At 42.4% G+C, this 23,245-nt stretch overlaps 2 protein-coding genes across 3 annotated transcripts; one reads left to right on the top strand and one right to left on the bottom strand.

The window, feature by feature from the left end:
• Window positions 1–9,263: 9,263 nt before the first annotated feature.
• Window positions 9,264–11,628, top strand: LOC133916299 (small ribosomal subunit protein eS7-like). Of its 2 annotated transcripts, none has more exons than XM_062359917.1 (6): window positions 9,264–9,404; window positions 9,521–9,616; window positions 9,748–9,821; window positions 9,927–10,050; window positions 10,867–11,049; window positions 11,304–11,628. In XM_062359917.1, the coding sequence occupies exons 2-6, from the start codon at window positions 9,542–9,544 to the stop codon at window positions 11,424–11,426; spliced, it is 579 nt and encodes a 192-aa protein (XP_062215901.1). In that variant the 5' UTR covers window positions 9,264–9,404; window positions 9,521–9,541; the 3' UTR covers window positions 11,427–11,628. The 2 variants fall into 2 exon arrangements, with proteins under 2 accessions (XP_062215901.1, XP_062215900.1); XM_062359916.1 differs by having other exon boundaries at window positions 9,268–9,404; window positions 9,518–9,616.
• A 313-nt stretch (window positions 11,629–11,941) lies between these two features.
• Window positions 11,942–14,871, bottom strand: LOC133916300 (uncharacterized). The gene is made up of 10 exons (XM_062359918.1): window positions 14,576–14,871; window positions 14,285–14,370; window positions 14,073–14,139; window positions 13,504–13,646; window positions 13,328–13,376; window positions 13,113–13,251; window positions 12,964–13,049; window positions 12,607–12,783; window positions 12,419–12,505; window positions 11,942–12,288 (listed from the first exon to the last, which is right to left on the bottom strand). The coding sequence occupies exons 1-10, from the start codon at window positions 14,786–14,788 to the stop codon at window positions 12,226–12,228; spliced, it is 1,110 nt and encodes a 369-aa protein (XP_062215902.1). The 5' UTR covers window positions 14,789–14,871; the 3' UTR covers window positions 11,942–12,225.
• Window positions 14,872–23,245: the final 8,374 nt, after the last annotated feature.

Genomic DNA, 23,245 nt, shown 5'->3' with positions numbered 1-23,245 from the left:
TTGTTCTAGTTGATCATTTGGGCAGTTTGCCCTAATCTACTTGTTTGTGAGTTTGTGATCTCAGGTGGTTGTTGAAAAGAAGCTCATACATCAATTGGAACATGTGGTAACTCATAGACTCAACTAGATTTACTTAAAAATCATAGTTTTTGATTTCCTGTTATTTCTGGATTATACAGCTTCACCCGGAGTATCCAGATCCTGTACAACCCGGAGTCTCCGGATTGATCCAGAGTCTCTGCAATCATCAGTGAAGTTTTAAATTTCAGTAAATGCCTATTCTCCCACCTCTAGGTGACATCACGTACATTCACATCCCGAGGAGGGTTGGATCGGTAGCTACTTCCATCCTTGATAGTAAAAACTTCTCGAGGGTATGCTTCGCTACAAGAGAAGTCTATGTCCATCATGGACCTATCATCAGAGGATACCTCTGAGAAGTTTCTTTAACAATATGAGTTGTCAAAAGTCATGAGGGAACATCCCAATTTGCGGTTGTCGATGATTGGTGAACCGCCAATCTTACGAACATGTAGAGATAGTAGGGGACGCTTCCAATAGACAAATCACACAAGACACACAAGATTTTATACAGGTTCAAGACGCCATTAAGATAATAGCCCTATGTCTTGTTGGTCTAATATTTATCTCTCGGACTATTTATAACTGGTGCTTGGCTAGCCTAGATAGATCTAAGTCTAGTTGGAGGGCTCCCTTGCGAGTGGTCGAGAAAAGATGTGAATACAGATCTAAGTTACAGAAGGCTCGAGGGTTCAGAACTTCTGCATGCTTGAATCGCTTGAATGGACTTGTTGAGACTTCAATTGGCTTGTCCTGCATAGGATCCCCTAGCTCTATATATATAGGGGGTCATCGTACGACTTCTGAAGTCTTTTCTTACCATTCTTAGAGATAAACTTCCCTTTATGAGACATCCTGAGTATATGCATGCAATTTCCATATATCCAAGGATATCCATTCATGGGGATAGAGATATACCTCAAAAATATAGAAAAACCCTAGGATGTCTGGATACGGTAGTTTTACACTACCCATCGTCAAGCCCACCACCAGTACGTACAATGAGGCTTTGACGGATCAAAGGCTTAGTCAACAAAGATAAACGTTTTGACTGACCGCATCCTCGAGTAGAACTCGGGTCCCTGGATAGGATGATACATTTAATCGGGTTCTTAGAACCCTCGGGTCATCTATTTGAGCTTCCCAGCACCTTCGAGTACTCAAGCGAGTTCGCAAGAAGGTACTTCCTCTGAGTAGGGATTTCGATTCATCCAAAAAATATTGTCCTATTCTTTCAAAAGGACGGGAACAAAAGACTAGTCGCTGATTGGGTTTGAAATTTGAACCATCGTGGCAGAGATTTTGTTTGGTGGTGAAGAGATTATTTACCTGACAAGATATCATGATGACACTCGGGGACTACATGAGTACATCGAAGTAGTGCCCTGTCCTCTCTGGGAAACTATTCCAGCTGCCCCATGTGTGTCAAGAGAATACTCCAGGTATTGAACCCAATGAGATACCGCCTCTTTGTCTGTGTGAGTCTGCAGAAAAGGCACAACTTGATGGCAGGTTGACGCTTGGTTTATCATGAGCCATTATGCGGCTGCACCGACCATTCAACACATGAAGACAAAGGGACACCATCTCCTCGTGATCTAGAGGCCTTTATAACCCCCGGATGGCAAGCTTTTGTTACATCAGCCTTCCAGCTTAGTCATGGAGTGTTCGTCCTCATGTAACTTGTGAGAAGTTAGGGTTAGGGTTTTGTCGGCTATTGGTGAATCGTCGATCTTACAAACTTGTAAAAATAGCAGGGGATACTCTCTGTAGTTGAATCACACATCACACACATAGATTTATACAGGTTCATACCTCCCTTAGGATAATATCCCTATGTCATGTTTGTCTTCTATTGATCTTCGAGACTATTTATAAGGTGGGTCTTGTCTAGCCTAGTTGGGATCTAAACCTAGTCGAGGGATCCTTGTATGTAGTCTCGATGAGATGTTGATGTTGATCGCGATTGCAGAAGGCTTGAGGTTTGTGGAGAGCTGGTTGATTCGGATTAGCTTGTTGTGTCTTATGGATATGTCCTCCGCAAGATTCCCTAGCTCCATATATATATATGGGGATTATCGTATGGCCTTTGGAGTCCTCCTTATTCTTGGAGATAAACTTCCCTTTTTATGAGATATCCTGTGTATTTGTGGAAAATTTCCACACGTCTAGGGATTCTCTTCCTAGGGATAGAGATATACCTCGAGAATAATGGAAAATCCTAGGGTATTCGAATATGGTAGTTCCATACTACCCATCATTAATCCCCCCCCCCCCCCATCAATACGTGAAATGAGGCTCTGACGGATCAAGAAACTTAGCTTAATTGAGGAAGACAGACCGCCTCTCCGAGTGATAACTTGGGCTTCCAGTTAGGATGTGCGTCTATCTAGGCTTCTGATTGTCATTGGGTCATCTAGTCAGAATATTAGTCCTTCTCCGGGTAGCTCTATGAGCCTCCGAGTAGGGACATCGTCCGAGTAGAAAATCTAGGTCAACCGATAAGCATCGTACCAACTCCTTAGGATTCCGAGAAGGTTGGGGAAAATTTGGCTCTACATCCAGGGATTTTTTGTAAGTTGAACCATCGTGGTGGAGATTTCGTGTGGTGGTGAAAGAATCTTTCCTCCTTTTCTAGCAAAATATCACAATAACGTTTAAAAACTGAGCGCATTTATCGGTGTCGTGCGCCAGCTCTCCTAGTATTTCATACCAACAGCCCCCACATGCGCTGAGAGAGATCCCGAACATAAAATGTGGTGGGACCCTGGCACAGAAGATCATAGTTCTGAGTAGCATTGGAAACATCTGCAGTGGCTAGTCGGAGAATCACCGAGTCCGTTTAGGCTATTTCTGTATCATGTGTTTGGGAATAGAAACTTATTCTTTTGTTAGAAAAAACAAAAAAGAATGTAAAGGAAAATGGTGGGACTTCTTGGGAACTTGATACCAAGAAGATACCGACAACCTAACAATCCTAGTGCTACTTATTTCCTCCTTCAGCTAGGGTAAGATGGCTTCGTTACTAATCGGGGAGCTTAATCGGGTCAGCCCTACGTCCGACGTGAGTGAGAGGCGTCGTAGCCCCGAGCAGTCAAGGACGCGATAGGGAACCTTTGTCACATCCCACGAGGTCGTAACTTAGAACATCGTCTCCACACGAATGAAGTCGCTTTAGCACACGTACAATGTGTTGTCGTTAGCTCTTGGTATATAGTATTCATCCAGCTCTGACTGGTTATTTGGAAAGAAAACTTAGATAGGTAGTCAAATATAATAAGATAAAAACTGTCAAATAACCATTATGAATTAGCCGATCGGGGTAAGAGAAAAGAATTAAACGCTCATACTTCTCCTTTGGTTGTAGAAACTCTTGTTTCCTAAAGTTGATTCCCATGTGACTTTGTCTGGGCTTATCCGGGTGCTTGCGATAGATAGAGGTACCCGGATTACGACATACCATCGGTGTACCCGTCCGTACTCACGATCTACATCGACATCTCACTGAGACTACACTCAAGGAGCCATCGACTAGGTTTAGACCATATCTAGGCTAGTCAAACCCCCCTTGTAATTTGTCTTGAAGATCAATACAATAACACAAGACGTAGGGCTATTATTCTTCGGGAGGCCTAAACCTGTATAAATCTCTATTTTCTGGCGTATGATCTGGCTTAAGGGATTATCCCCTACTTAAGGGTGGCAGTGGGTCGGGATAGGTCCCTATAGGTTTTAGACCCGTTGGGGGCGCGTTCAGGTGGGAAAATAGCCCTGCGGGGCTGTCGAGTCAGGGGCCTAACCCGAGTTGGGTTCAGGGTCAGGTTGCAATTTCAATCCCCAGCTGACCCATGGGCCCCAACCTCTAATGGCCCATTACACAGTGTCAGCCCACTCCCTCGACCTCACCAAGACCACGTGGCGTGACCATCTCTAGGTCTGCTCAGAACCGTGTGAGGCATGACCGACACACCACACACCAAGGCCCAGGATCCTACGTGATGGGCGACGACGGCTCTTGTGCGGCCGCGTAGTGGACGGTGGTGCATCCCCCTCTCGGCCTCTGTAGCAGGCCCTGCTCGGCCACGGCTCCTCCTCCTCCTCATCGAACTAGCAGCGGATGCTATGTGCAGGGCAGTGGCAATGCGCAGGGACAGCGGTGGCTACGCGCTGGGCTCGACCCTCGGCTACTCCTTGGGCGACGACTACAGGCGTGACCCCGACAACTTGATCGTAGCAAGACCTACTTGGCCCTCGGCTACTACTTCTCGTTGGACTGGCTGCGGCGACACATGCGTTACTCACGGCGGCGGCATCTATGACTACGGGCATGACCCGATGGCCTAACCACGAGGAGGTGGAGTGCGGAGCTCATCGGCGGCGCCCCTGACCCCATCGCCACTCGCTAGGTACGCCTCCCGCCCTCCCCTTTCTGGCCTCCCTGCTCCCCCTTGGCCATGGCCCGTTCGGCCGTCCCCAATCCCCCTCGACCGTGGTCCGCCCCCAATCCTCCCCTCTCCTAGTCTCATGGCCAACAGCCGAATCCCCCGTCGGGTCTCGAGTCCCCATCAGGGCTAGGGGCAGAGCTAGATTTGCACCCGGTTCGATCTTCGAATTCGAATCGGAGTTCAGGTTTCGGGTTAGGTTCGTTCTTGCTCTACCTGGTCCCGACCCACCCTGTTGCCACCCTTACCCCTACTATAATTGCGTATTCATAAGATCGGCTGTTTACTAATCATCAACACATCCATAAAACGACTTACGCAGTCGCTGGAATCATCATCAAGGATGGTGTCACCTAGATCCACCTGGTCAATCATTGGATCTTTGTTGAATGAGAGGGCAAAATTGTCGTAGAACATTTCATCCGAGTAGCCGGATTACGACATAGTCTACGGCGGAGTAGACGACAAGGTTGGTGATGAAGATTCATGACGTTGGTAATGCTCCCCACGAACAGTGTCAGCTGTTGATCTTACGAATACATGATGAATATAGGGGATAATTCCTCGTGCTGAATCAAGCTCCAAAACATAGAGACTTATACAAGTTTGAGGCCTCCCTGAGGATAATAACACTACGTCCTATATTCTTGTATTGATCTTGAGATAAATTACAAGAGGGTCGTAGCTAGCCTAGATGAGATCTATAGCTAGTCGAAGGGGACCCTAGGGATTTGTATACATATAAAATATCATCATATACAATAGATTTATACCACTCGTCATCAAGGGATACTCTCGATATAAAGATTACACAAGATCAACATACATCTTGTTCTCTCCTTCAAACCAAATTCATATGTAAACTTTTTTAGTGTAAAGCAAGAGTTTTATTCATTACTCATGAAATTCATCACCGCGAAGCCCAGAATGCAGAGCGTCAACAAGGCGAAAAAACCCCAACTTGCCGCAACTCTCCATCTTCTTTTTTATCAGGAGATATAGTTTCATTACATAACCTAAACAACAAACTCATTGTTCACCATAACTTTTACAAAGTCTGGAGCGATGGAAGACTCAAACACAGAAGGCTCCACACCCAATCGAGCAGCATGGCTAGCCATCACATGTGCTACACTATTACATGATCTAGAGGACCAAACAAATGAAACATCAGATAGTGATATGTTGATGGAGTATTTAGCTTTCCGCACTAAAGTGCCACAATCAGCTAGATCAAATTCTTCTACCATGACCATCACCAGGTTCGCCGAGTCAGATTCGAAGACAACATGGTCGTAACCCATGATTGTCACTATGTTGATCGCCTCCAAAAGTGACAAGCATTCAGCATGAAGAGCATTCATTGACTTTCGCAAAACAACACCCCTACCTCCCCGAATCATGCCTCCTTTTTGTCACAAATAATACATTGTGAGAAATCGTCCAAATAATATTCTAATTAATCATCAGGAGGATCATTATTCATAATCAAACCTCGACGATTAACCAAAATCCTGTTCTGGTAGTCCCGTCACGTGTTTTGTGCCCAAGGATTAGAACATATGCCTCCAACATAGTACATCACAATATAGCTTAATAAAGAGCAAATAATAAATATTTATATTACAAAAATTAAGCATGCAACTGATTCCAACAATTTATAACAAAGGGAGCTAGGAGGAGACAAAAACCCCTCAACTCCTAACTATCCAAAGATCTATGCAGCGGAAAGAAAAAACTAGACAATAAAAAAGAGTGGAACCACATGCCCTTAGGCTCCGCTCCAAATGCTCGAGCTTCAGAGTAGGATGCACTACTTCTGCCCGCCACCCTGATCAGCAGGCACAAAGTAGCCGAAGACCGCCCCTTCCTCAGCAGCCGGAGTACCTGCATAAACTTAAGGGCAGCACCCTGAGTACGAAGGTACTCGCAAGACTTACACAATATGGGTATATAATATCCCGACTCTAAGGATTATGCATTGAGCTGTTAGCAAGAATATAGACATGCAATTAAGTTAATTAAAGCGGTAAGCAACCTAGACATATGTGTGAGTAACTAACTTAACCAACATATATGAAATTACCCTGCAACTACAACTGATCATATGAAACTGTAACCACAATAGTATCAATGTATAACAAGTGCCATCTCGATCACCTCCCACATATCCGAACCACAAACCACATATCCGAACCATCATCCACAAGCGAGAACTCTACGACTGGGTGCAAATGAAACAATAGCATGCTCATGACTGAGAGCGCGGTAGTTCAAACTATTTTTACACCCTGCATGGGATACTCCAGGACCCACACGACTCGGGGACCATACGGCTTGTGCCACCCGCTAAAGTGTACACAAGGGGGTACCCGTGTCAACCTTTCCCAACCAGCCCCAACCGTGTGTGGCATGCATCGCTCGGCGTGACGGTACTTGAACTACTCCCGGAGCAAACTAGTACCACTTACAAGGCCGCCCGCTCACACCATCGATGTTCAGGCCCCACAAAGCCACAACTGCGAAGGTATTCGGCTCGCCTTACCATTAGATCGGCATGTTGTGAGTAAGGTAAGTGCTAAAACCAACTGTACCGACGGACGATCTTAAACGATGCAAGCGGCCTACGGTGTTCGGGTTCCCTTCCCAAACTACCCCCGAACTTTCCTTGAGGGCAGATGACACCCCTAACACTGCCCACATCTCGTCTCATACTCACCACTCAACCAACCATAACAACCTCAACCATGTATTTGTGCGACAAAAGTAAATCGTATGCTCGCGAACAACGGAAAACGTCGTCGTTCGACTTCTACCAAAAGACCTAAGCATGGCTAAGCATATAAGTTGAACTTGTACCTAGACACAACATCATCTCAAAGCTACAAGGAACGTGGATGAACAAGTCATCAAGGTAGAAGAATGCAATTGGCGTAGGTTCTACCCATTTGTTCCCGACATCGACTCCCTATACATGCAAACCTATACATAAGCATAATTTATCAATATTTAGACTTCATTCAATTCAACTGATAGGGTTCAATATATTAGATGCTTGCCTTGCTGTTTAGGTGGCTGTCCAAAGTTTCCCTCACTCTCCTGGATCACCGGCTCGACGTTCTCTAAAAACAATAACACGTGCAATACCATGAGTATGAATAAAGTGCAACAATGCATACCACAATATGCACAAGATAAAATACCATAAAAATATGCTTTACAATGTATGAAAATATTTTTCCTAGCTAGAACAAGTCATAAGAAAACTAGTAAAATTGGATTCACCCACTTTGAACTTGTGAAGAATTATCGGTGAATTAATGAAGCTTTAACCTAATTAATTAATCTCATAAATTTAATTCAATATTTAATGGTTGGGGATATTTTTAATAGATATAGTAGTTTATTATGAAAAAAAATGGTTTTATAATTTTTGGAGTTACAGAGAATTTATTATGAACTTTACAAGTTATGAGCACAAAAGAAAAAAGGCTGATGAACAATCAACCCGGATACTCTGGGGTACCGGAGTCTCCGGATGACCCTCCGGGCGGAGCTCTATGTTATTTTCAGCTGGGAGTCACCTGGACCGTTTGGGCTAGCCCGGATTCTCCGGGTGGCTCCAGAACAGCCCGTTTGAGAGAGGGAAATTTGGCCAAAATGATTTGTGAACTTCTCCATACCAAAAGAAAACATCTTAGAGCTAATTCAAAGGTCCTAAAACTCACTACCCAACCTAGAAACTCAATTCATAACTCAAATTCATCCAAATTCTCAAATTAGGTCTAAAACATCCAAAAATATCCAAACTTCACCACCTAGCTCCAAATTCGGATTTTGACCAACCAAATGCGTATCCAAACCATGGGAAGCCTAAAGGACTTACCCAAGGTGCTTTGCCGAGGTTGGGGATCGACGGGAGAAGGAGAAAACGGTAGAAAATCGAAGAACTCCGGTGTTCCTTGAGCTTCAACAAAGAACACCAAAAGACAACAAAATTGGCTCGAATCCTTCGGGAAAACGAAAATGAATTGGAGGAATGTATAGCTTATAAGCTCGTGATCGTAATGGTACCACATGCTTACCTCCCATCCTTCTCTTGAGCTCGGATTTTGGAAGAAATAGAGAGAGGGCTTAAGAGGGGAGTGAGAGGGAGAGGGAGCTCGGGTGGGGACGTGAGGGAGAGTGAGGAGAGAGAGAGAGAGAGAGGGAGCTCGGGTGGGGATGTGAGCGAGAGTGAGGAGGAGAGAGAGGGGGCAGGTGGGCTGCCTCTTTGGAGTGGAGGAGGTATGGGGTCGGGTGGGTCCCACATGTTAGAGAGAAAGATGTCCGTTTTAACTACGGTTTTAATTCTTTTCTCTCCCGAATTTCTTTCTCTCATCCAATTGATTTCAAACAAATTTCTATAGCAAGTCAAAATAATTTATCTCAAAAATAATTATAACACTAAGTATACATGATTAAATTTAATCACACAATTATAGAATTTAAGACGTGACATATATCCTCACCATCCTACCCTTATTGTCGCTAAAAATGATGCAATTTACTTTCACAAAGCCATCATTCGATGGTTTCCATTTAATGACAATACTCGATTGCATTTTCTATCTACTCTCCTTAATACTTTGTAAATCTAAGAAATGACGCCACAAAGAGCCCATACTTTCAGCCGTACTCCACTTACCTTCCCCATCATTCACTTTATTTCTCTCCATGTATTATTAATTGGGCCAAAACGACGCCCGTCTCACATTGCATCGTTCCTCATCGGCCCGCTCCTGAGGACTAGAACCATATATATAAGAGCGCCCTCGCGCCGCCACCAAACCCTAGCGCCGCACCTCCAGTTCGCTCCTCCCCTCGTCTCCTCGCAGTCAGGTAATCTTTGCATCCATCTCTGCTCCCTCTGCCTCCGAATCAACTAACACTAATCTTCCCGTCTCCCCGTGCTTGTCGCTGATCTGCGCCCACCGAATCGAATCTCCTTGCAGCAGGGCCCGGCGAAGGGAAGGAAGATGTACACCGCGAGGAAGAAGATCCAGAAGGAGAAGGGCCTCGAGCCCTCCGAGTTCGAGGACTCCGTCGCCCAGGTCAGAGCGCCCTGTCCTCTCAGTCTCACATCTCAACGTCGTTTCTGTTCTTGCGTTCAAATTTTTTTTGAACTGCTAGGTGTGTGGATGTATCGGTGTGTGATGTGTCTTCTCTTGGTGCTGTCTCGCAGGCTTTCTTTGATCTGGAGAACGGCAACCAGGAGCTCAAGAGCGATCTGAAGGACCTGTACATCAACAATGCAGTGTGAGCGGCCGTTTGATCCTATCCAGCATCTCCTAGTCTTAGATGAGGATTGAGCTTGCCTTTTGGTATTTACTTGTTCATGTGATGATGGTTGTGTATTTGCAGCCAGATGGATGTTGCCGGGAATAGGAAGGCTGTGGTGATCCACGTACCCTACCGCCTGCGCAAGGCTTTCAGGAAGATCCACGTCAGGCTCGTCAGGGAGCTGGAGAAGAAGTTCAGTGGCAAGGTGAATTGCTCGTGCTTTGCTGCGCTGCTGCGTGTGTAGTTTGCTGCTCTGCTTAAACAAACTAAGTGGGGTCTGAATGTTGGGCGCAAGACATGATACAGCATATGCGGTCCGTGTTTGAGATGTATTAGGAATAGGAGCGCCAAGTTAGCACTGCATTTCCATATTATTAGGCTCTGCAGCACTTCAATACCACCTGTTATGCGCAACTAAGGTATACTCTAATGTTGGGGTATGAAGTTGATTGGGTATATTGGCTCTTAAAACATGTTGATTAGTGAGCCATGAACAACCCTTGTCTACCCTCGTCAATTACTTTATAATAATTGCCAAATGATTTAAGCTGCCAAATGATTTCTGATATCTTTTGCTCAGTATGCTTGTTGGTTAATTGCATATTTCTTCATTAATTTTTGAAAAGGCATAAGATTCTTCCCTGTTTAACCAACCATGTAATTGATTTGTTTGTGAGCTGAAGTTCGGCAGGTTCCAAGTTTTTTTATCTTCTTCCGTGCTTGTTCGCCCTGTAGACTTGATTACTAATATTTATGTCTGTTTTGTGATTTATTTCGGTAACCTAATCTTGAGGTGCACATACACTGAAGATCCTTATTAACTACCTTATGTTATGTGTTGGTGTTTAAGTGTTATTGTTAGAGGTTATTGTGGTCTTATTTTACCTTGTTTTTGCACTATTTATTCCAAAATGATGAAAATATACAAGGTAAGGGAGTTCCTTAATGGTGTCAAATCATATGCTGTAGAAACTTTTGGTTAAGCAATACTTGAATTGATCATGCTTTTCACTTCACACAGGATGTTGTAGTTATTGCGACAAGAAGGATCGTGAGGCCACCCAAGAAGGGTTCAGCTGTTCAGCGTCCTCGCACCAGGACTTTGACTGCTGTTCATGATGGAATCTTGGAGGATGTTGTCTACCCAGCTGAGATTGTGGGGAAGCGTGTCAGATACCGTTTGGATGGTGCCAAGGTTATCAAGGTACATTCTTCCTTTTTTATTACCTTGTTTTCTTCTGATAATTTAAATGGCCTGTGAGCAATTGTAGCATTTCATAGGCATCACTGCATCTTTATGATGTACTCGTTATGCACTTATACTATCTCTACATAAAGCCATAAACCAAGTGTATACACTGAAACTGTCCCTCAGCTTTTATTGTTTAGAATTTCTTGGCCTATTTTGTATACAATTCAAGTATTCTTGGTGCTGAACCTTTTGTGATGCTCTTTCAGATCTTCTTGGACCCGAAGGAGAGGAACAACACCGAATACAAGCTGGAGACCTTCACTGCCGTCTACCGCAGGCTCTGTGGAAAAGATGTGGTCTTTGAGTACCCTGTGACTGAAAATGCATGAAGCCTTGGATATCTCCATTTCATTTCTTTGAATCCGAATGCTTTCATAGAGGTGTCAACTAGTTTGCTCCGTATGTACTTCAGAAATCATAGATTTGATGCCAAAAGTGTTGCGTAGGTATTTGTTACTGGGTGGAATTGTCTGTGGACTTGAACAATGTTAAGTTTTGAGCATTTAAATTATAGAACCTTTGTCCGGTTAACCCGTTCCGTTATTATGTCTACCATTGAACATTTCCTGTGTTACAAAAAAATATTCCTGTGTGCCTGTGTGGTCTTATTGCTGTTTTATCCTAATACTGATATTCGTTTGAGTATTGGTTTGGTTTGTTCATTATGAACGTAATTTGAGGTCGTTACTGTACTGTCGATGTAACCGGAAATTTATGGGCGCCCGTTGAACTCGTTGAGAACTAACGGTGCTGTAGAGACACGTGTAGCAATAGCATTGTACCAAGTTTCAAGTCTGCTAAGACATCCCTTTTACCAAATGTTCCTTTTATTTGAGTACGGCAAAAAATACACTTCTGTTCAGATGGTCGTGGAGACTACACACGAGTTTGGTTTACAGGTGTACATTACACATCAAGGTCAAAATTCAGCTGCAAGTGGTAGATAAACATAACCGAAAGATCCGCCAACTCTAGGCATCCAAACTTGGTTCTACAATGATCACTATAGGTTCGTTTTTATCCCTGATGGGTGGGGCGATTGCCACAACCCCTCTGCTATGAAATTTGGTACCATGAGTACTTCAGGAACTTATTATCTGACCCGGAAAAATCTTGAAATTGTAACATCTAAGCACCGATGTTCTCAATGCTAGCACCTTTGTTGATCCTCCTCAGAATACCTGCTATAACCTGGTTACCAGAAAAAGGGTAAGCTGCTACAATAAAATTTGGTATAGAAAACACTTTACTGCTATAACTCGAGAACCTTATTTAACAATAGAATGATAGATACCTCAGAAACTATAAACTAAGCTCTAACCTTTCCGGGTCCGAGTTCATAACTTTTCTCAATCCCCTTGCCCATGAGAGTCTTCACAGTGGTCTCCCATTGTACGGGAGAGGTTACCTGTTGCTCCAGTAGGTCAGAACCATACAACATTCAGAAATCAATTCACCCTTGAAAGTGGCAAGCCTAAGATATGAATTCAAGTTTGGTATAGAGATCACCTGCCGCGCCAAAATCTGCTTGATTGTGTTAGGATCTGAGTGGGGCCGTGCATCAACATTGGAGATGACTGGAATTCTTGGTGTTCTAATCTCTGTGGCAGCTAACGCAGATTCCAATCTTGAAACAGCTGGTTGCATGAACCTAGTATGGAAAGCACCAGCAACAGCTAAGCGAACCTGAAAACTTAATGGTTAACTCAGACATGTAAAATCGTATGGTGATAATGTAACAAAGCAAGCCGATGACAGCCATTGAAATAACTGAAAATCATGATGGTCAGATTTCATATTTCATAAGTGGTATAAAAAATATTTCATGCATGTCTCCAGCAAATATAGATATACTGGGACACTAACCGTCATTCTGGCCTTGAAGGACTTTGCTTTGACTTCCACCACTTCAATACCCTTTACACCACCAGAAACTGCATATGTCGTGTTACTTCATTTGAATTCAATCAAGACCCAGTAGGCAACTAACAGGATAGCATCAGATAAAATACTTACAGGACACAGAAAATTTGCTATCTGAACTCTTTCCTTTTCATCTACTTCCTCATTAGCAGCATCACATAGTTGTTGCACCTTTTCTAGATCTAGACCAATCACACTAACCATCGCACTATTGGCAGCATCTGAAGCATCCTACACAGATAAGGAACATTAAAAGTCAACCTAGAAAGTCAAAACAAACAATCCAATTGTGTTTCTGTAGACTAACCTGCATAGCTTCTCCTCTTAGTTTGACAAGCTTCAGGCCATCCTCAAAGCTGTGCATTGATATACAATGAGTATGTGTACATACTTGACATACTATAAAACACAAGCCATGGTCACCAAAATAAGCCATGATGGACGTGAGCGCACATTTTTGACATAATAGACAAAAAGGAATACCTAAAAGCACCAGCAAATGCAAGTGCCGTGTATTCTCCCAGGCTGAGACCACATGTGACATCTACAGAGTTAATTAAATCTTGGCCTCCATCACGTGCACGAAGTACCTCTACTGCCGCAAGGCTGGTAACATATATAGCTGGCTGCAAAAGGGAACTTGTTCAGTAAGCAGAACACGACACTTAACGATAAGACTGCAAAAATATTGTACTTCAAACACATAACCATTGGCAGTCTTACTCATACGAATACGCAATATAGCTGATTCAAAAAGGAAAAATGCCAAACTGATTCTGGGGAATTTCCAGCACAAACCGCAAAATGAAAATATCAGTAGCCAAACCAGATCATAACTACTGCTTGAAAATTGCTCATTCAAATTTGCGATTTGCAAGCTGGCCGTATAGAAGTTATAAACCCAAAATAATATGAATCAGGAAACATATTTTGATAGTAGGATAGTTATCATTAGTGAACGGTGATACATACATAAAACAAAGTTGCATGAAAAAGAAAACAAAATAACTATACATTGGTGTGAATGACATTGGACTCTGAAATCCACATACCTGACTGATCACTGTTGAGTCAAGCTTTTCTTTTGGTCCATTGGTGCAAAGATCCAGCAAATCATATCTATATTAACCGAAAGAAAAAAAAAACATCAGCATGAGCATTTTCATATTTCTTTTTCTTGGAAGGAAAGCGCTCATGAACTTTAAAGAAGTAACAAGCGTGAGAAAAAAGAAACGCATAGATACTATCAGAGATTCAGATATACCCAAGTATGTCATTTGCCTGGTTGAACAGTTCGGCAGCAGCTGGAACACTCTGAGCCTCTCCACCCATTCCAACAGTTTGGGCACCCTGAAATAAGAAGCACTCTAGCTATAATAATGTCGACATGCCACAAAGGTATTTATGTTTTGAAGAAAAGCAAAGGTACATTTATCTTAGAATTATGCATGTGGTAGATGCAAATTACAGAAGCACTAAAGCACCAAATTATAAATCAACAGAACCACCTGACACAATCTAACAAATTACAGCAGCTCGCTATGCCTCATCGTACCTGACCGGGGAAGAGGAATGCGGTGGTGGGCCTGTAGTCGGCGAAGAGCTCGTCCGCGCTCACCGCTACCTCAGACCCGAGCGACACCCTGGCTGACGAATACCTACATCTGGACGGCGGGGCCACCCTCACGGCCGCCGGCGCGGCAAACCGGGCGCGGCCGGCGAGCGGGGCCGGCGTGGAGGGCCTAATGATGGCGAGCGTGGAGGCCATCGGAGACCCCGGAGCGAGGCGGTAGGCGACGAGAGGAGGCGAGGAGCATGCGAGTGCGGCCGCGATTGCGAGCTTTGTAGTTGTAGGCACGCTTAAAAAAATGCGACGGTTACCGACAAAAAATGGCGGTTATCCCTTCTCGGTGCAGTCGGTTTCAAAAGTGGAGCGGTTACCGAATTTAAATTCAAATCAATTTTAAAAAAAATTCAAAAAATCCAAAAAATCTGATAAAAAACTAGAGTTAATTTCAAAGTATCTATGAAAACTAAACTTTAAACAAATATCGTTTGGACATCTAAATTGACAGGCAAACTTCGGATATATTTTTAATGGGCTGTTTTCTGTACTGGGCCGAATATACACTAGCTTCCGGCCCGTTTGCAGCCCACGGCCAGTGGATAAGGTAGCGTCGGTTTGGAGCTAGCAGTGCACTGCACACTTTCCCCACCCCAACTCCCGCAGCTCCACGCGCGACACCGGCGACCGCCCAACCAAATCCGGTGAGCTCCGGTGCAAATCCGGCGAGTTTTCTTCAGTTATCGAGCTCAGGTGGGCGGTTATCGACCGCATTGGTGCGGTAACCGAAGGTCGGCCCCAGCTCGTTGCATGCTATCGTCGCTGCTCGGTAACCGTCGGCCACGCTTCGATAACCACTTCAACGACCTCGATTTTTAGTGCTTATCAGTCGGTAATCGATGTAATATGGTCGGTAGTGATAGATTGCGTGGTATTTCGACGATGCACTGCGTTATGAGTTCGGTTGTGAACTGTGTAGTAGCTTTTTGTGTAAAATGCACTGTTCAGTGATGAGTTCAGTTGATTCGCTGGGTTATAGAACTTATTACATTGAATTGTTCGTGTATATGCGAATGATGGTAATATTCATGCTAGATAATCGGCCGATTTTAGGTGCAAATGGTGCTAATATTCGTTCAAATAAGTTTATTAGTTGGGTAACCATTGATAATTTTTGTTCAATTGAGTTGAGTAGCGATTTGAACATGTGTGGAGATATGTATTAGTAGGCTAACCATCAAGATTTCTTCTTCCAATAGAGAAATTGTAAACTAAGCGATGACAGATAAAGATGTGGTGTGGCAGCATGGGGACAATTTGGCCTCGAGTTTTAGGTGTAATTATTGCAATAAGGAAAAGAGAGGCGGTGGTGCCACAAGGTTGAAAGAACATTTGGCAGGGTGCGGATCGAATGTTGTACATTGTGATAGGGTGCCTCCAGATGTACGTGATTATTTCAGACGTGAGCTGGATAGGGCAAGAGATAAGAGGAAGGGAAAGGCAGATGAAAGGGTTCGGAGGCAAGAATCAGCTAGAGTTCAAGTAGATTTGACAAGCGACAATGAGGACATAGAAGAGGAACAGGTGCAGCGTGCCATGGCTCAATCGAGGGACGAGGAAGAGTTCAGGAGGAGGGCAGGCGAGTCCTACGAGTATGGAGGTGGTAGTGGTAGTGACAGAGGGGGCTCTGTGTTAAAAAAGATGCTTAGGAGAGCATTGTTAACAAGGGAGCCACCACCAAGTGTCAGGGATTACAATGTTGTTTTAGCAAAAGCCCCTATGCAACCGAGGATTGACACCGGGTCATAGAGTGCTAAGGGAAAGAAAGTGAAGGAAGCTATTGGTGTGGCATGGTCCAAATTTTTCCACACTTCAGGCATTCCTGGCAGAAGGGCGGACGATGCATTCTTTATCGCTGCAGTTAAAGAAACACATAAATTGGGTGAGTGATTAAGTTTGAAATGAATTTATTGCTGTCATACTTCTTTCTTTTTGACGTCTGATCATTTGTTTCGTAACAGGCGAGAGTGTACCATCTCCAACAGGCCGAGATATAGATGGTAAGTATCTGGACGAGAACGAAAATGCTTTAAAGAAAATATTTGACAAGTGGAAGCTAGAATGGGCAGAGTATGGTGTTACCATAATGTGCGATTCGTGGACGGGACCGACGCACATGAGTATTATTAATTTCCTCTTATATTACAATGGTCGTATGTTTTTTCACAAGTCTGTAGATGCGATCGGCTACAGTCAAGATGCAAAATATTTGAACAATGGATCACAAGATAGTGCGAGCTATTCCAGCAGCTATGACATGGAGAGTAGTTCTGGATCATATCCGTACCACTATCCTGACCCCGATGCTCAGTCAGAGCCTCCTATTCAGTGGGTCTATGAGTGGCAAGACCCTGATTTTACGCCATTTTGCAAGGATAATGGTCAACCACTTCTGCATGGACAGGACAAACATGGGCTGAGTTTAAGGTAGAGTTGCTATCGACACAACGGCTAATGCTAATGTCCACCGATGAGTACAATATGGCCGAATGTAATCGCCCCCCAAGCTGGTGGTTCTAAAGGTGATGCAAATTTACTTTTTGCAACTACTTTATTTCCATACCATGTTGTTACACTAATTTTTTTCCATCTCGTAGGTTGCACGTGGTGTTGATACCATGGTAAGTACTGAAGGATGAGATGTAATTCCGTTTTTAGCTTTACTACGGAGAATTCAATATATATTTATTAATTTCAGGTGCTACATATGTAATATACACATATATTCGAAGAAATAATTATATGTTCGTGCTTGAATTGCTATTACTATCTGTTTGTTGCCTTCGAAACTTCCAAAATATAGCAAAGGTCATGCCAAAATTTTATATGATATTACAAAATATATCATGGTTCTATACTATTTTTTCCATGATTTAGTGATCAATTTTTTGTTTCTTATGATTTTCCTACATAATTATTGATAATGCATCCATAAATCTTGGTAATCGCTTAAAATCGTTCGGTTATCGCATCAGTTCGGACGGTTTTCGATCCCCTCGGTTACCGACCAAACCGATCGATTTACCGAGCCAACCGCTCGGTAACCGGTCGGTTTGGACCGGTTACCGAACGGGGAAAAATCGATTTTTTCACTAAATTTCAAATTTTGCCAAATGAATTTTCTCCAATTTTTTTTAATTTTTATCCGGTAACCGCGATAATTCGGTTACCGCCAGAGCTCGATAACTGAACTCCGGTCGATAACCCAAACCTTGGTTGTAGGTGGGGGAGGATGGCTAGGGCTGGCCAGGCCGGTAGGTAGGTGGAGGCGGAGCTCACGAGGTGGTGGAGCCGTGGAGAGCGGGTCACGCAAGTCGAGGATGGTGGCCTATTGAGCCTTTCAGAGTGGCTGAATACGTGGGCCATCAGGTGCGTGATGGGCCGATGGCTTGCTAGGCTTTATTGCTTTGATGGACTTTAGTAACTCTGAAAAGAACTTGATGAGCTTTAGTATTCTCTCTCCGCACTCAACTTTTTAAAGTTTACTAAAGTCCATCAAAGCAATAATTTAAAAATCAAAACAATGTTATATTTCAATGCTCTTAAAATTCAAAATATTATCAGAATAATTATGAAAAATATGAAAAAATATATAGGGTAGAGGATGTTAACATCTAACTCTCTAAAATAATTTCAACCCAAATAATTACTTATGCAATGAGAAAAAGTTACTACTATACGTCACATGAGCTTTCACGCTTTTCCTATATATATCGGTCATCCGATCAAAGTATTCAAACCGGTAAGCCTACGTGGCACTGAAATATTGGCCGTCAGGTGGGCACGTGGCGGGGTGGGTGCACTGTGTTACGGGCAGTGTGGCGGGTGTGACACTTGTCAAGCAAAAGTTGGTCAGAGATGGGAGGCCGGAAGGTGGCTTTTCATTTCAAGCTTCAAATGTATTTTTATCTCAAACAATAAGTATATTTTCAAAAAGTTTGAACCATAATTTTATTTAGATTTCATGCAACTAAATGATATGTATATTTTATTTATTTATTTATTTATTTTCCAAAATTCAACTTCATGAATGTACTATTCCAACAATTCGAATATATTGTTTCAACAATTTAAATATATTGATTCGACATCGTCAATATCTTTTAACATTTTAAATAGTTCGTTTCAATATTTTTAATTAATTATTTCAACAATTCACATATAAATGTTGAACACGCCATTCATAATTGGTGAATTAAGTTTCATGAATTCTTGAAACAAGTTTTTTTAAATGTTGAGTGCAGATGAAAGTGTTTTAAAAAGTGGTATAAGAATATTGAACATGTGTTTCTAAATTTTTGAATCAATTTTAACAATTTGCTTAATCAATTCATTTAAGTTGTTGAGTTCACAAAAAATGTGCAAAATCATAAAACCTAGGGCACAACGTATTAATTATAAGGAATAAAAAATAAACAATGAAATCAAAGGATTATTTTTAATATCTGAATAAATATTTGAATATTTGTATTATAGTTTCTCAAAACTGTAGTACAAAAATCTTTCACCGAAAAATCAGAAGAAAAATCTGGCGATTCCAGCCTCCGAAGGGCTTCTGGGCTGACTGACGTGGTGCCCAGCGTCGGTCGTCCAACATATAGGATCCCTCGGGCTTTTGAGGACTGTAAGATTTGGGTTACGTGCTGATTTTGGGCTGTAAGATACGAAACTGATTTACGTGCTCATTTTGTGGCGAGTTTGTGGTTGTTGTGTTTCAAGTGTGGTAGTTAAGAGAGTATTTATTATTTTGAGGTAAGATTTCGGTGTTACCATTGAGGCAGGTTTGAACAGAGTACTAGATTAAAATTAGAAATAAATAATTGTAGACACAAAATGCTGACTGAAATCTACCAGGGTTCAATTTGATTACATCCACGGTTCTTGTTTAACCCCTTTATGACAAATCAAACTTATCGAGCTGTGCACAAAATAGAACAGCTCAGGTAATGCAAAATAATATTGGCACTCATCTAGTGCCTGTTTAGGAACGTAGGATTCCCACAAGAAGTCCGCACATACATATTGGTTTGATTTTCGCAGAAACCAAGGAGATTCATTCCCACTTTCCGGAATCACTCCCAGCGTCGCCAAACGGGTTGATCGGGGAGTGATTCTGCTCGGGAATCACTTCCCGTTTTTATAGCGAGGTGGGAGCTGAAAAAACTAGCTTCCACCTGATTCCCGATCGATTCTCCTCGATTTCAACACAATATCCTCTCAGGAATCACTTCAACTATTAACATACCAAACGATTTTACAAACAGAATCACTTCCACCACAGAATCACTCCCACCCTACTTCCACCACAGAATCAGAGCTCTACCAAACGGCCCCTATACTATAGGCCCGTTTGGTATAGCTCTCTAAACTTCTAATTCTGTAGTGGGAGTGATTCTGTGGTAGAAGTAGATTCTATGGTGAAAATAATTCTGTTTGTGAAATCGTTTAGTATGTTAGTGGTGGAAGTGATTTCGGAGAGAAGATTTTGTTGAAATTGAGGAGAATCAGTCGAAAATCAGTGGAAGCTAGTTTTTTGGCTCTCACCTCGCAATACAAAATGTGAGAGTGATTCTCTCTGATTCTATCGCAGAATTGATTCTACGGCAGAGTATTTGATAGCGCTCCCACCGATTCTGAGACAGAATCGGCTTCCAAAGCTCTACCAAATAGCCACTATATAGTGTTAGTGGTATTTTGATGGCTTAGCAGGGAAGGCTGTCATCGGGATTGTCATTCGTTATGATTGTGTGTAGGTTATCTCGAGTCTTCAGTGCCTGGCGAGCAATTTTCCAAGGCTTCAACGCGGAGGAATTTAGAAGCAATGACCTCGGCAGATTGGTGCTGCAAGAACTCGGTGCTCGAGATATAGATCAGCTGATTAGCTTTTTTACGGTGAAACATGTTCATTCGGATTCAAGTTTTATATTGTGTTTATATTTTTTGGATTAAATTTTAAAAGGCATAATACATGCACACTTATATACGTTCAATGTAAGGTTACATATCTAATTTTGTTTAAACAATTGATATGACACAAGCACTTGTGGAGCGAGTATGATATGCGTGTAGTCAGACTTATACTTAAAAAAAACTTGGTGCTCAAGATTGATTATATCTCATTGATGGAGACTCCACGAGAACCAGGACCATACGGTGAAGGCAAAGCTTCAACGAAAAAGAAGCGATTGAAACGGCGCGAATCTCATCATCAAACATATGAGAGGATAGCAAAACAGTGTAGCCCATGAGCTAGCATAAATGAACCAAATATACTGCAGTACGGGGTTGCAACTTGCAAGCCCTGATGTATGTTGCGCAAATTATTATTCGGAAATGCATTTTTAAAATAATATAGAAGTTTCTTTTCCCCAGTAAAAAGACCGGTCCATGCAATTCGCACGTGAGTTATGCCATCGGGACAATTTTACTCGGCTCAGCAGCCACTTCAGCTAAAAGGCCCAAAACATCAATCGATACAACTTACAAGGTCCGCAAGCCACACGTAACACAAGATGCGGTCAAAAAGATGGAAAGGATGGGTACAATCACATATAGTTGCGCACCCATGAACCTGCCAGTTGCCAACATGAAACGAGACGGCGATTGGCGCTACTGGACGACGCCCACCCGAACCCCAACCGCCCGCGCACGGGAGCCGCCGTGTGCTAGCTGCAGCTGAGATACGAGGCTGGGTGGAGTTGTGTACGTAGGAGATTGGCGGAGATAAATAAACGTCTCAATAAATTTTTTATGTAATTGATAGTCTTTTTTTATTTAAATCATCTGATGTATTTTAAAATTCAAACGGAAACAAAAATAGAGAGAAATTTAAACAAAACAAAATTAAGGTAATACAATTTTACGGATGATATATGAATCATATGTTTTATTTAAAATCAATTCACGTGTCTTAGTACTCAAAAGATCATGATTTGTAAAAAAAAAAAAAAGATGACCACTGAGCAACGAAACTCTCTAAGTTGATTATCTAAAGGGAAAAAAATTAAGACCACATCACGTAAGCGTGTGTATGCGAATTTATACATCTAGCAATAAGAAAAATGACCTCACAATGTGCTGAAATTTTAGCTAAAAAACCAAAATAAAAATCAAAACCAAAAATCGAAAAACTTGCAAAGAAACCAATAGAGGAAAACAAGGAGAAGCAGAGTTAAGCATATGCAAAAACATAAACTTTGTTACTCAAAGATGTTAATCCTATTTTAAGCGGATTATAAAGATTTATCTCTAAAAAATCTCAACTATTACATAAACTAAGTATTCATCATTTTCTCCTTTAAAACCTAGTTTTGAGCTCTCAAATATATGGCTCAAATGGCTCAAGTGACTGATTCAAACTCTTGTATAGTCATAACTCTCTATTTATAGGTCTAGAAAACTTAACCACTATGTTCCCTAACTTTTTACTAAAATACACCTCTCTTGTAGTACACTCCTACCTACCACCGAGAGTATTTTGGTTCATTTTCTTCTCCATTCATCGGACGGCCGTGACACCTTCACGACTTAGCTTCGTCTCGACGCAAGCTTCGCGATAGTGACACGTACTCCTCCAGTCCTCCCACGATTTTGAGATCAAACCGCGAAACCGCTTGCACGCTTCTCAAAGTGTGACTTGTCGCCTTGCTTACACCTTAAGCAAGCGCTTCGATGTCGACGCGTATACTCTGTCATGAGATTCTGACCCCCAACAAGTCTCTCCTGCTCCCGATCCCTCAAGCCACCTTGTCACTTGCACTGGCATCCCTTTTACTTGACTTTGTTAATACGTCGTCTCCATCTGCCTTCCATATTTTGCTTGACCTCCACGTGTTCAGCTAGAATCACCATTGACTCCGTCCGGCCTCCTTGATATTCCAGCACCAAGCACTCCGCTTACCCCGATCATCTTGCTGTCGACCGTGGAGTTGCATCCATCACCTGCACACCATGAGACAAGTAAACTCATATCTTCAACTCCAATTTCAGTTAGTCCATAATCAATATGCTCAAATGAAATCCCAAATCAATTCAAATCACATTAAAGCTCATGCAAAACTGAAGATCATTAAGCCAAATAAATATCAATATCAATCACTCATCATAAGTAAATCAAGATACATTTCAACTTGGTTTCTCAAGTTATGTCTGTCACGTGCATGCAAACACCTCTTCGTAAAGCTAACCGACGAACTCAGATGTAAGCTGTCCGCCTCCCAAGACCTCCTCTAAGTCGGCATCCATGGAGAGCGTGAGAGCTTCCGAGATTTCAGTCACTTAAAATATAAGAAGCGTGCAAAATTTAACAAGCACTAATTCATTTTTTCGAAAAGACGGCATGAAAGTTATCAAGATTTTATTAGGAGTAAAAACCAAAATAAAAAAAAGGTTTACATGGCTCGGAATACATCTCACACCCCAGGTGCAGCTGGGATTTCATAACTAGTTGTATGCCACGCAAAGCCTACTAGTACAACGATGAATCAACCAATAAATCGATCGCACCCAAAAGAAAAAGGTGACAGAGTTTCACACATTCCAATATATAAAAGCTCTTCTTCTCTGTTCTATATCATCTTTTATTTGGAAGGCGACTTGTAC

The sequence above is a fragment of the Phragmites australis genome, chromosome 4 (genome assembly GCF_958298935.1).
Source record: "Phragmites australis chromosome 4, lpPhrAust1.1, whole genome shotgun sequence".
NCBI classification, from domain to species: domain Eukaryota; kingdom Viridiplantae; phylum Streptophyta; class Magnoliopsida; order Poales; family Poaceae; genus Phragmites; species Phragmites australis.
The sequence above is the reverse complement of the archived record's forward strand: the minus strand, read 5'-3'. Positions and strand labels throughout refer to the sequence as shown.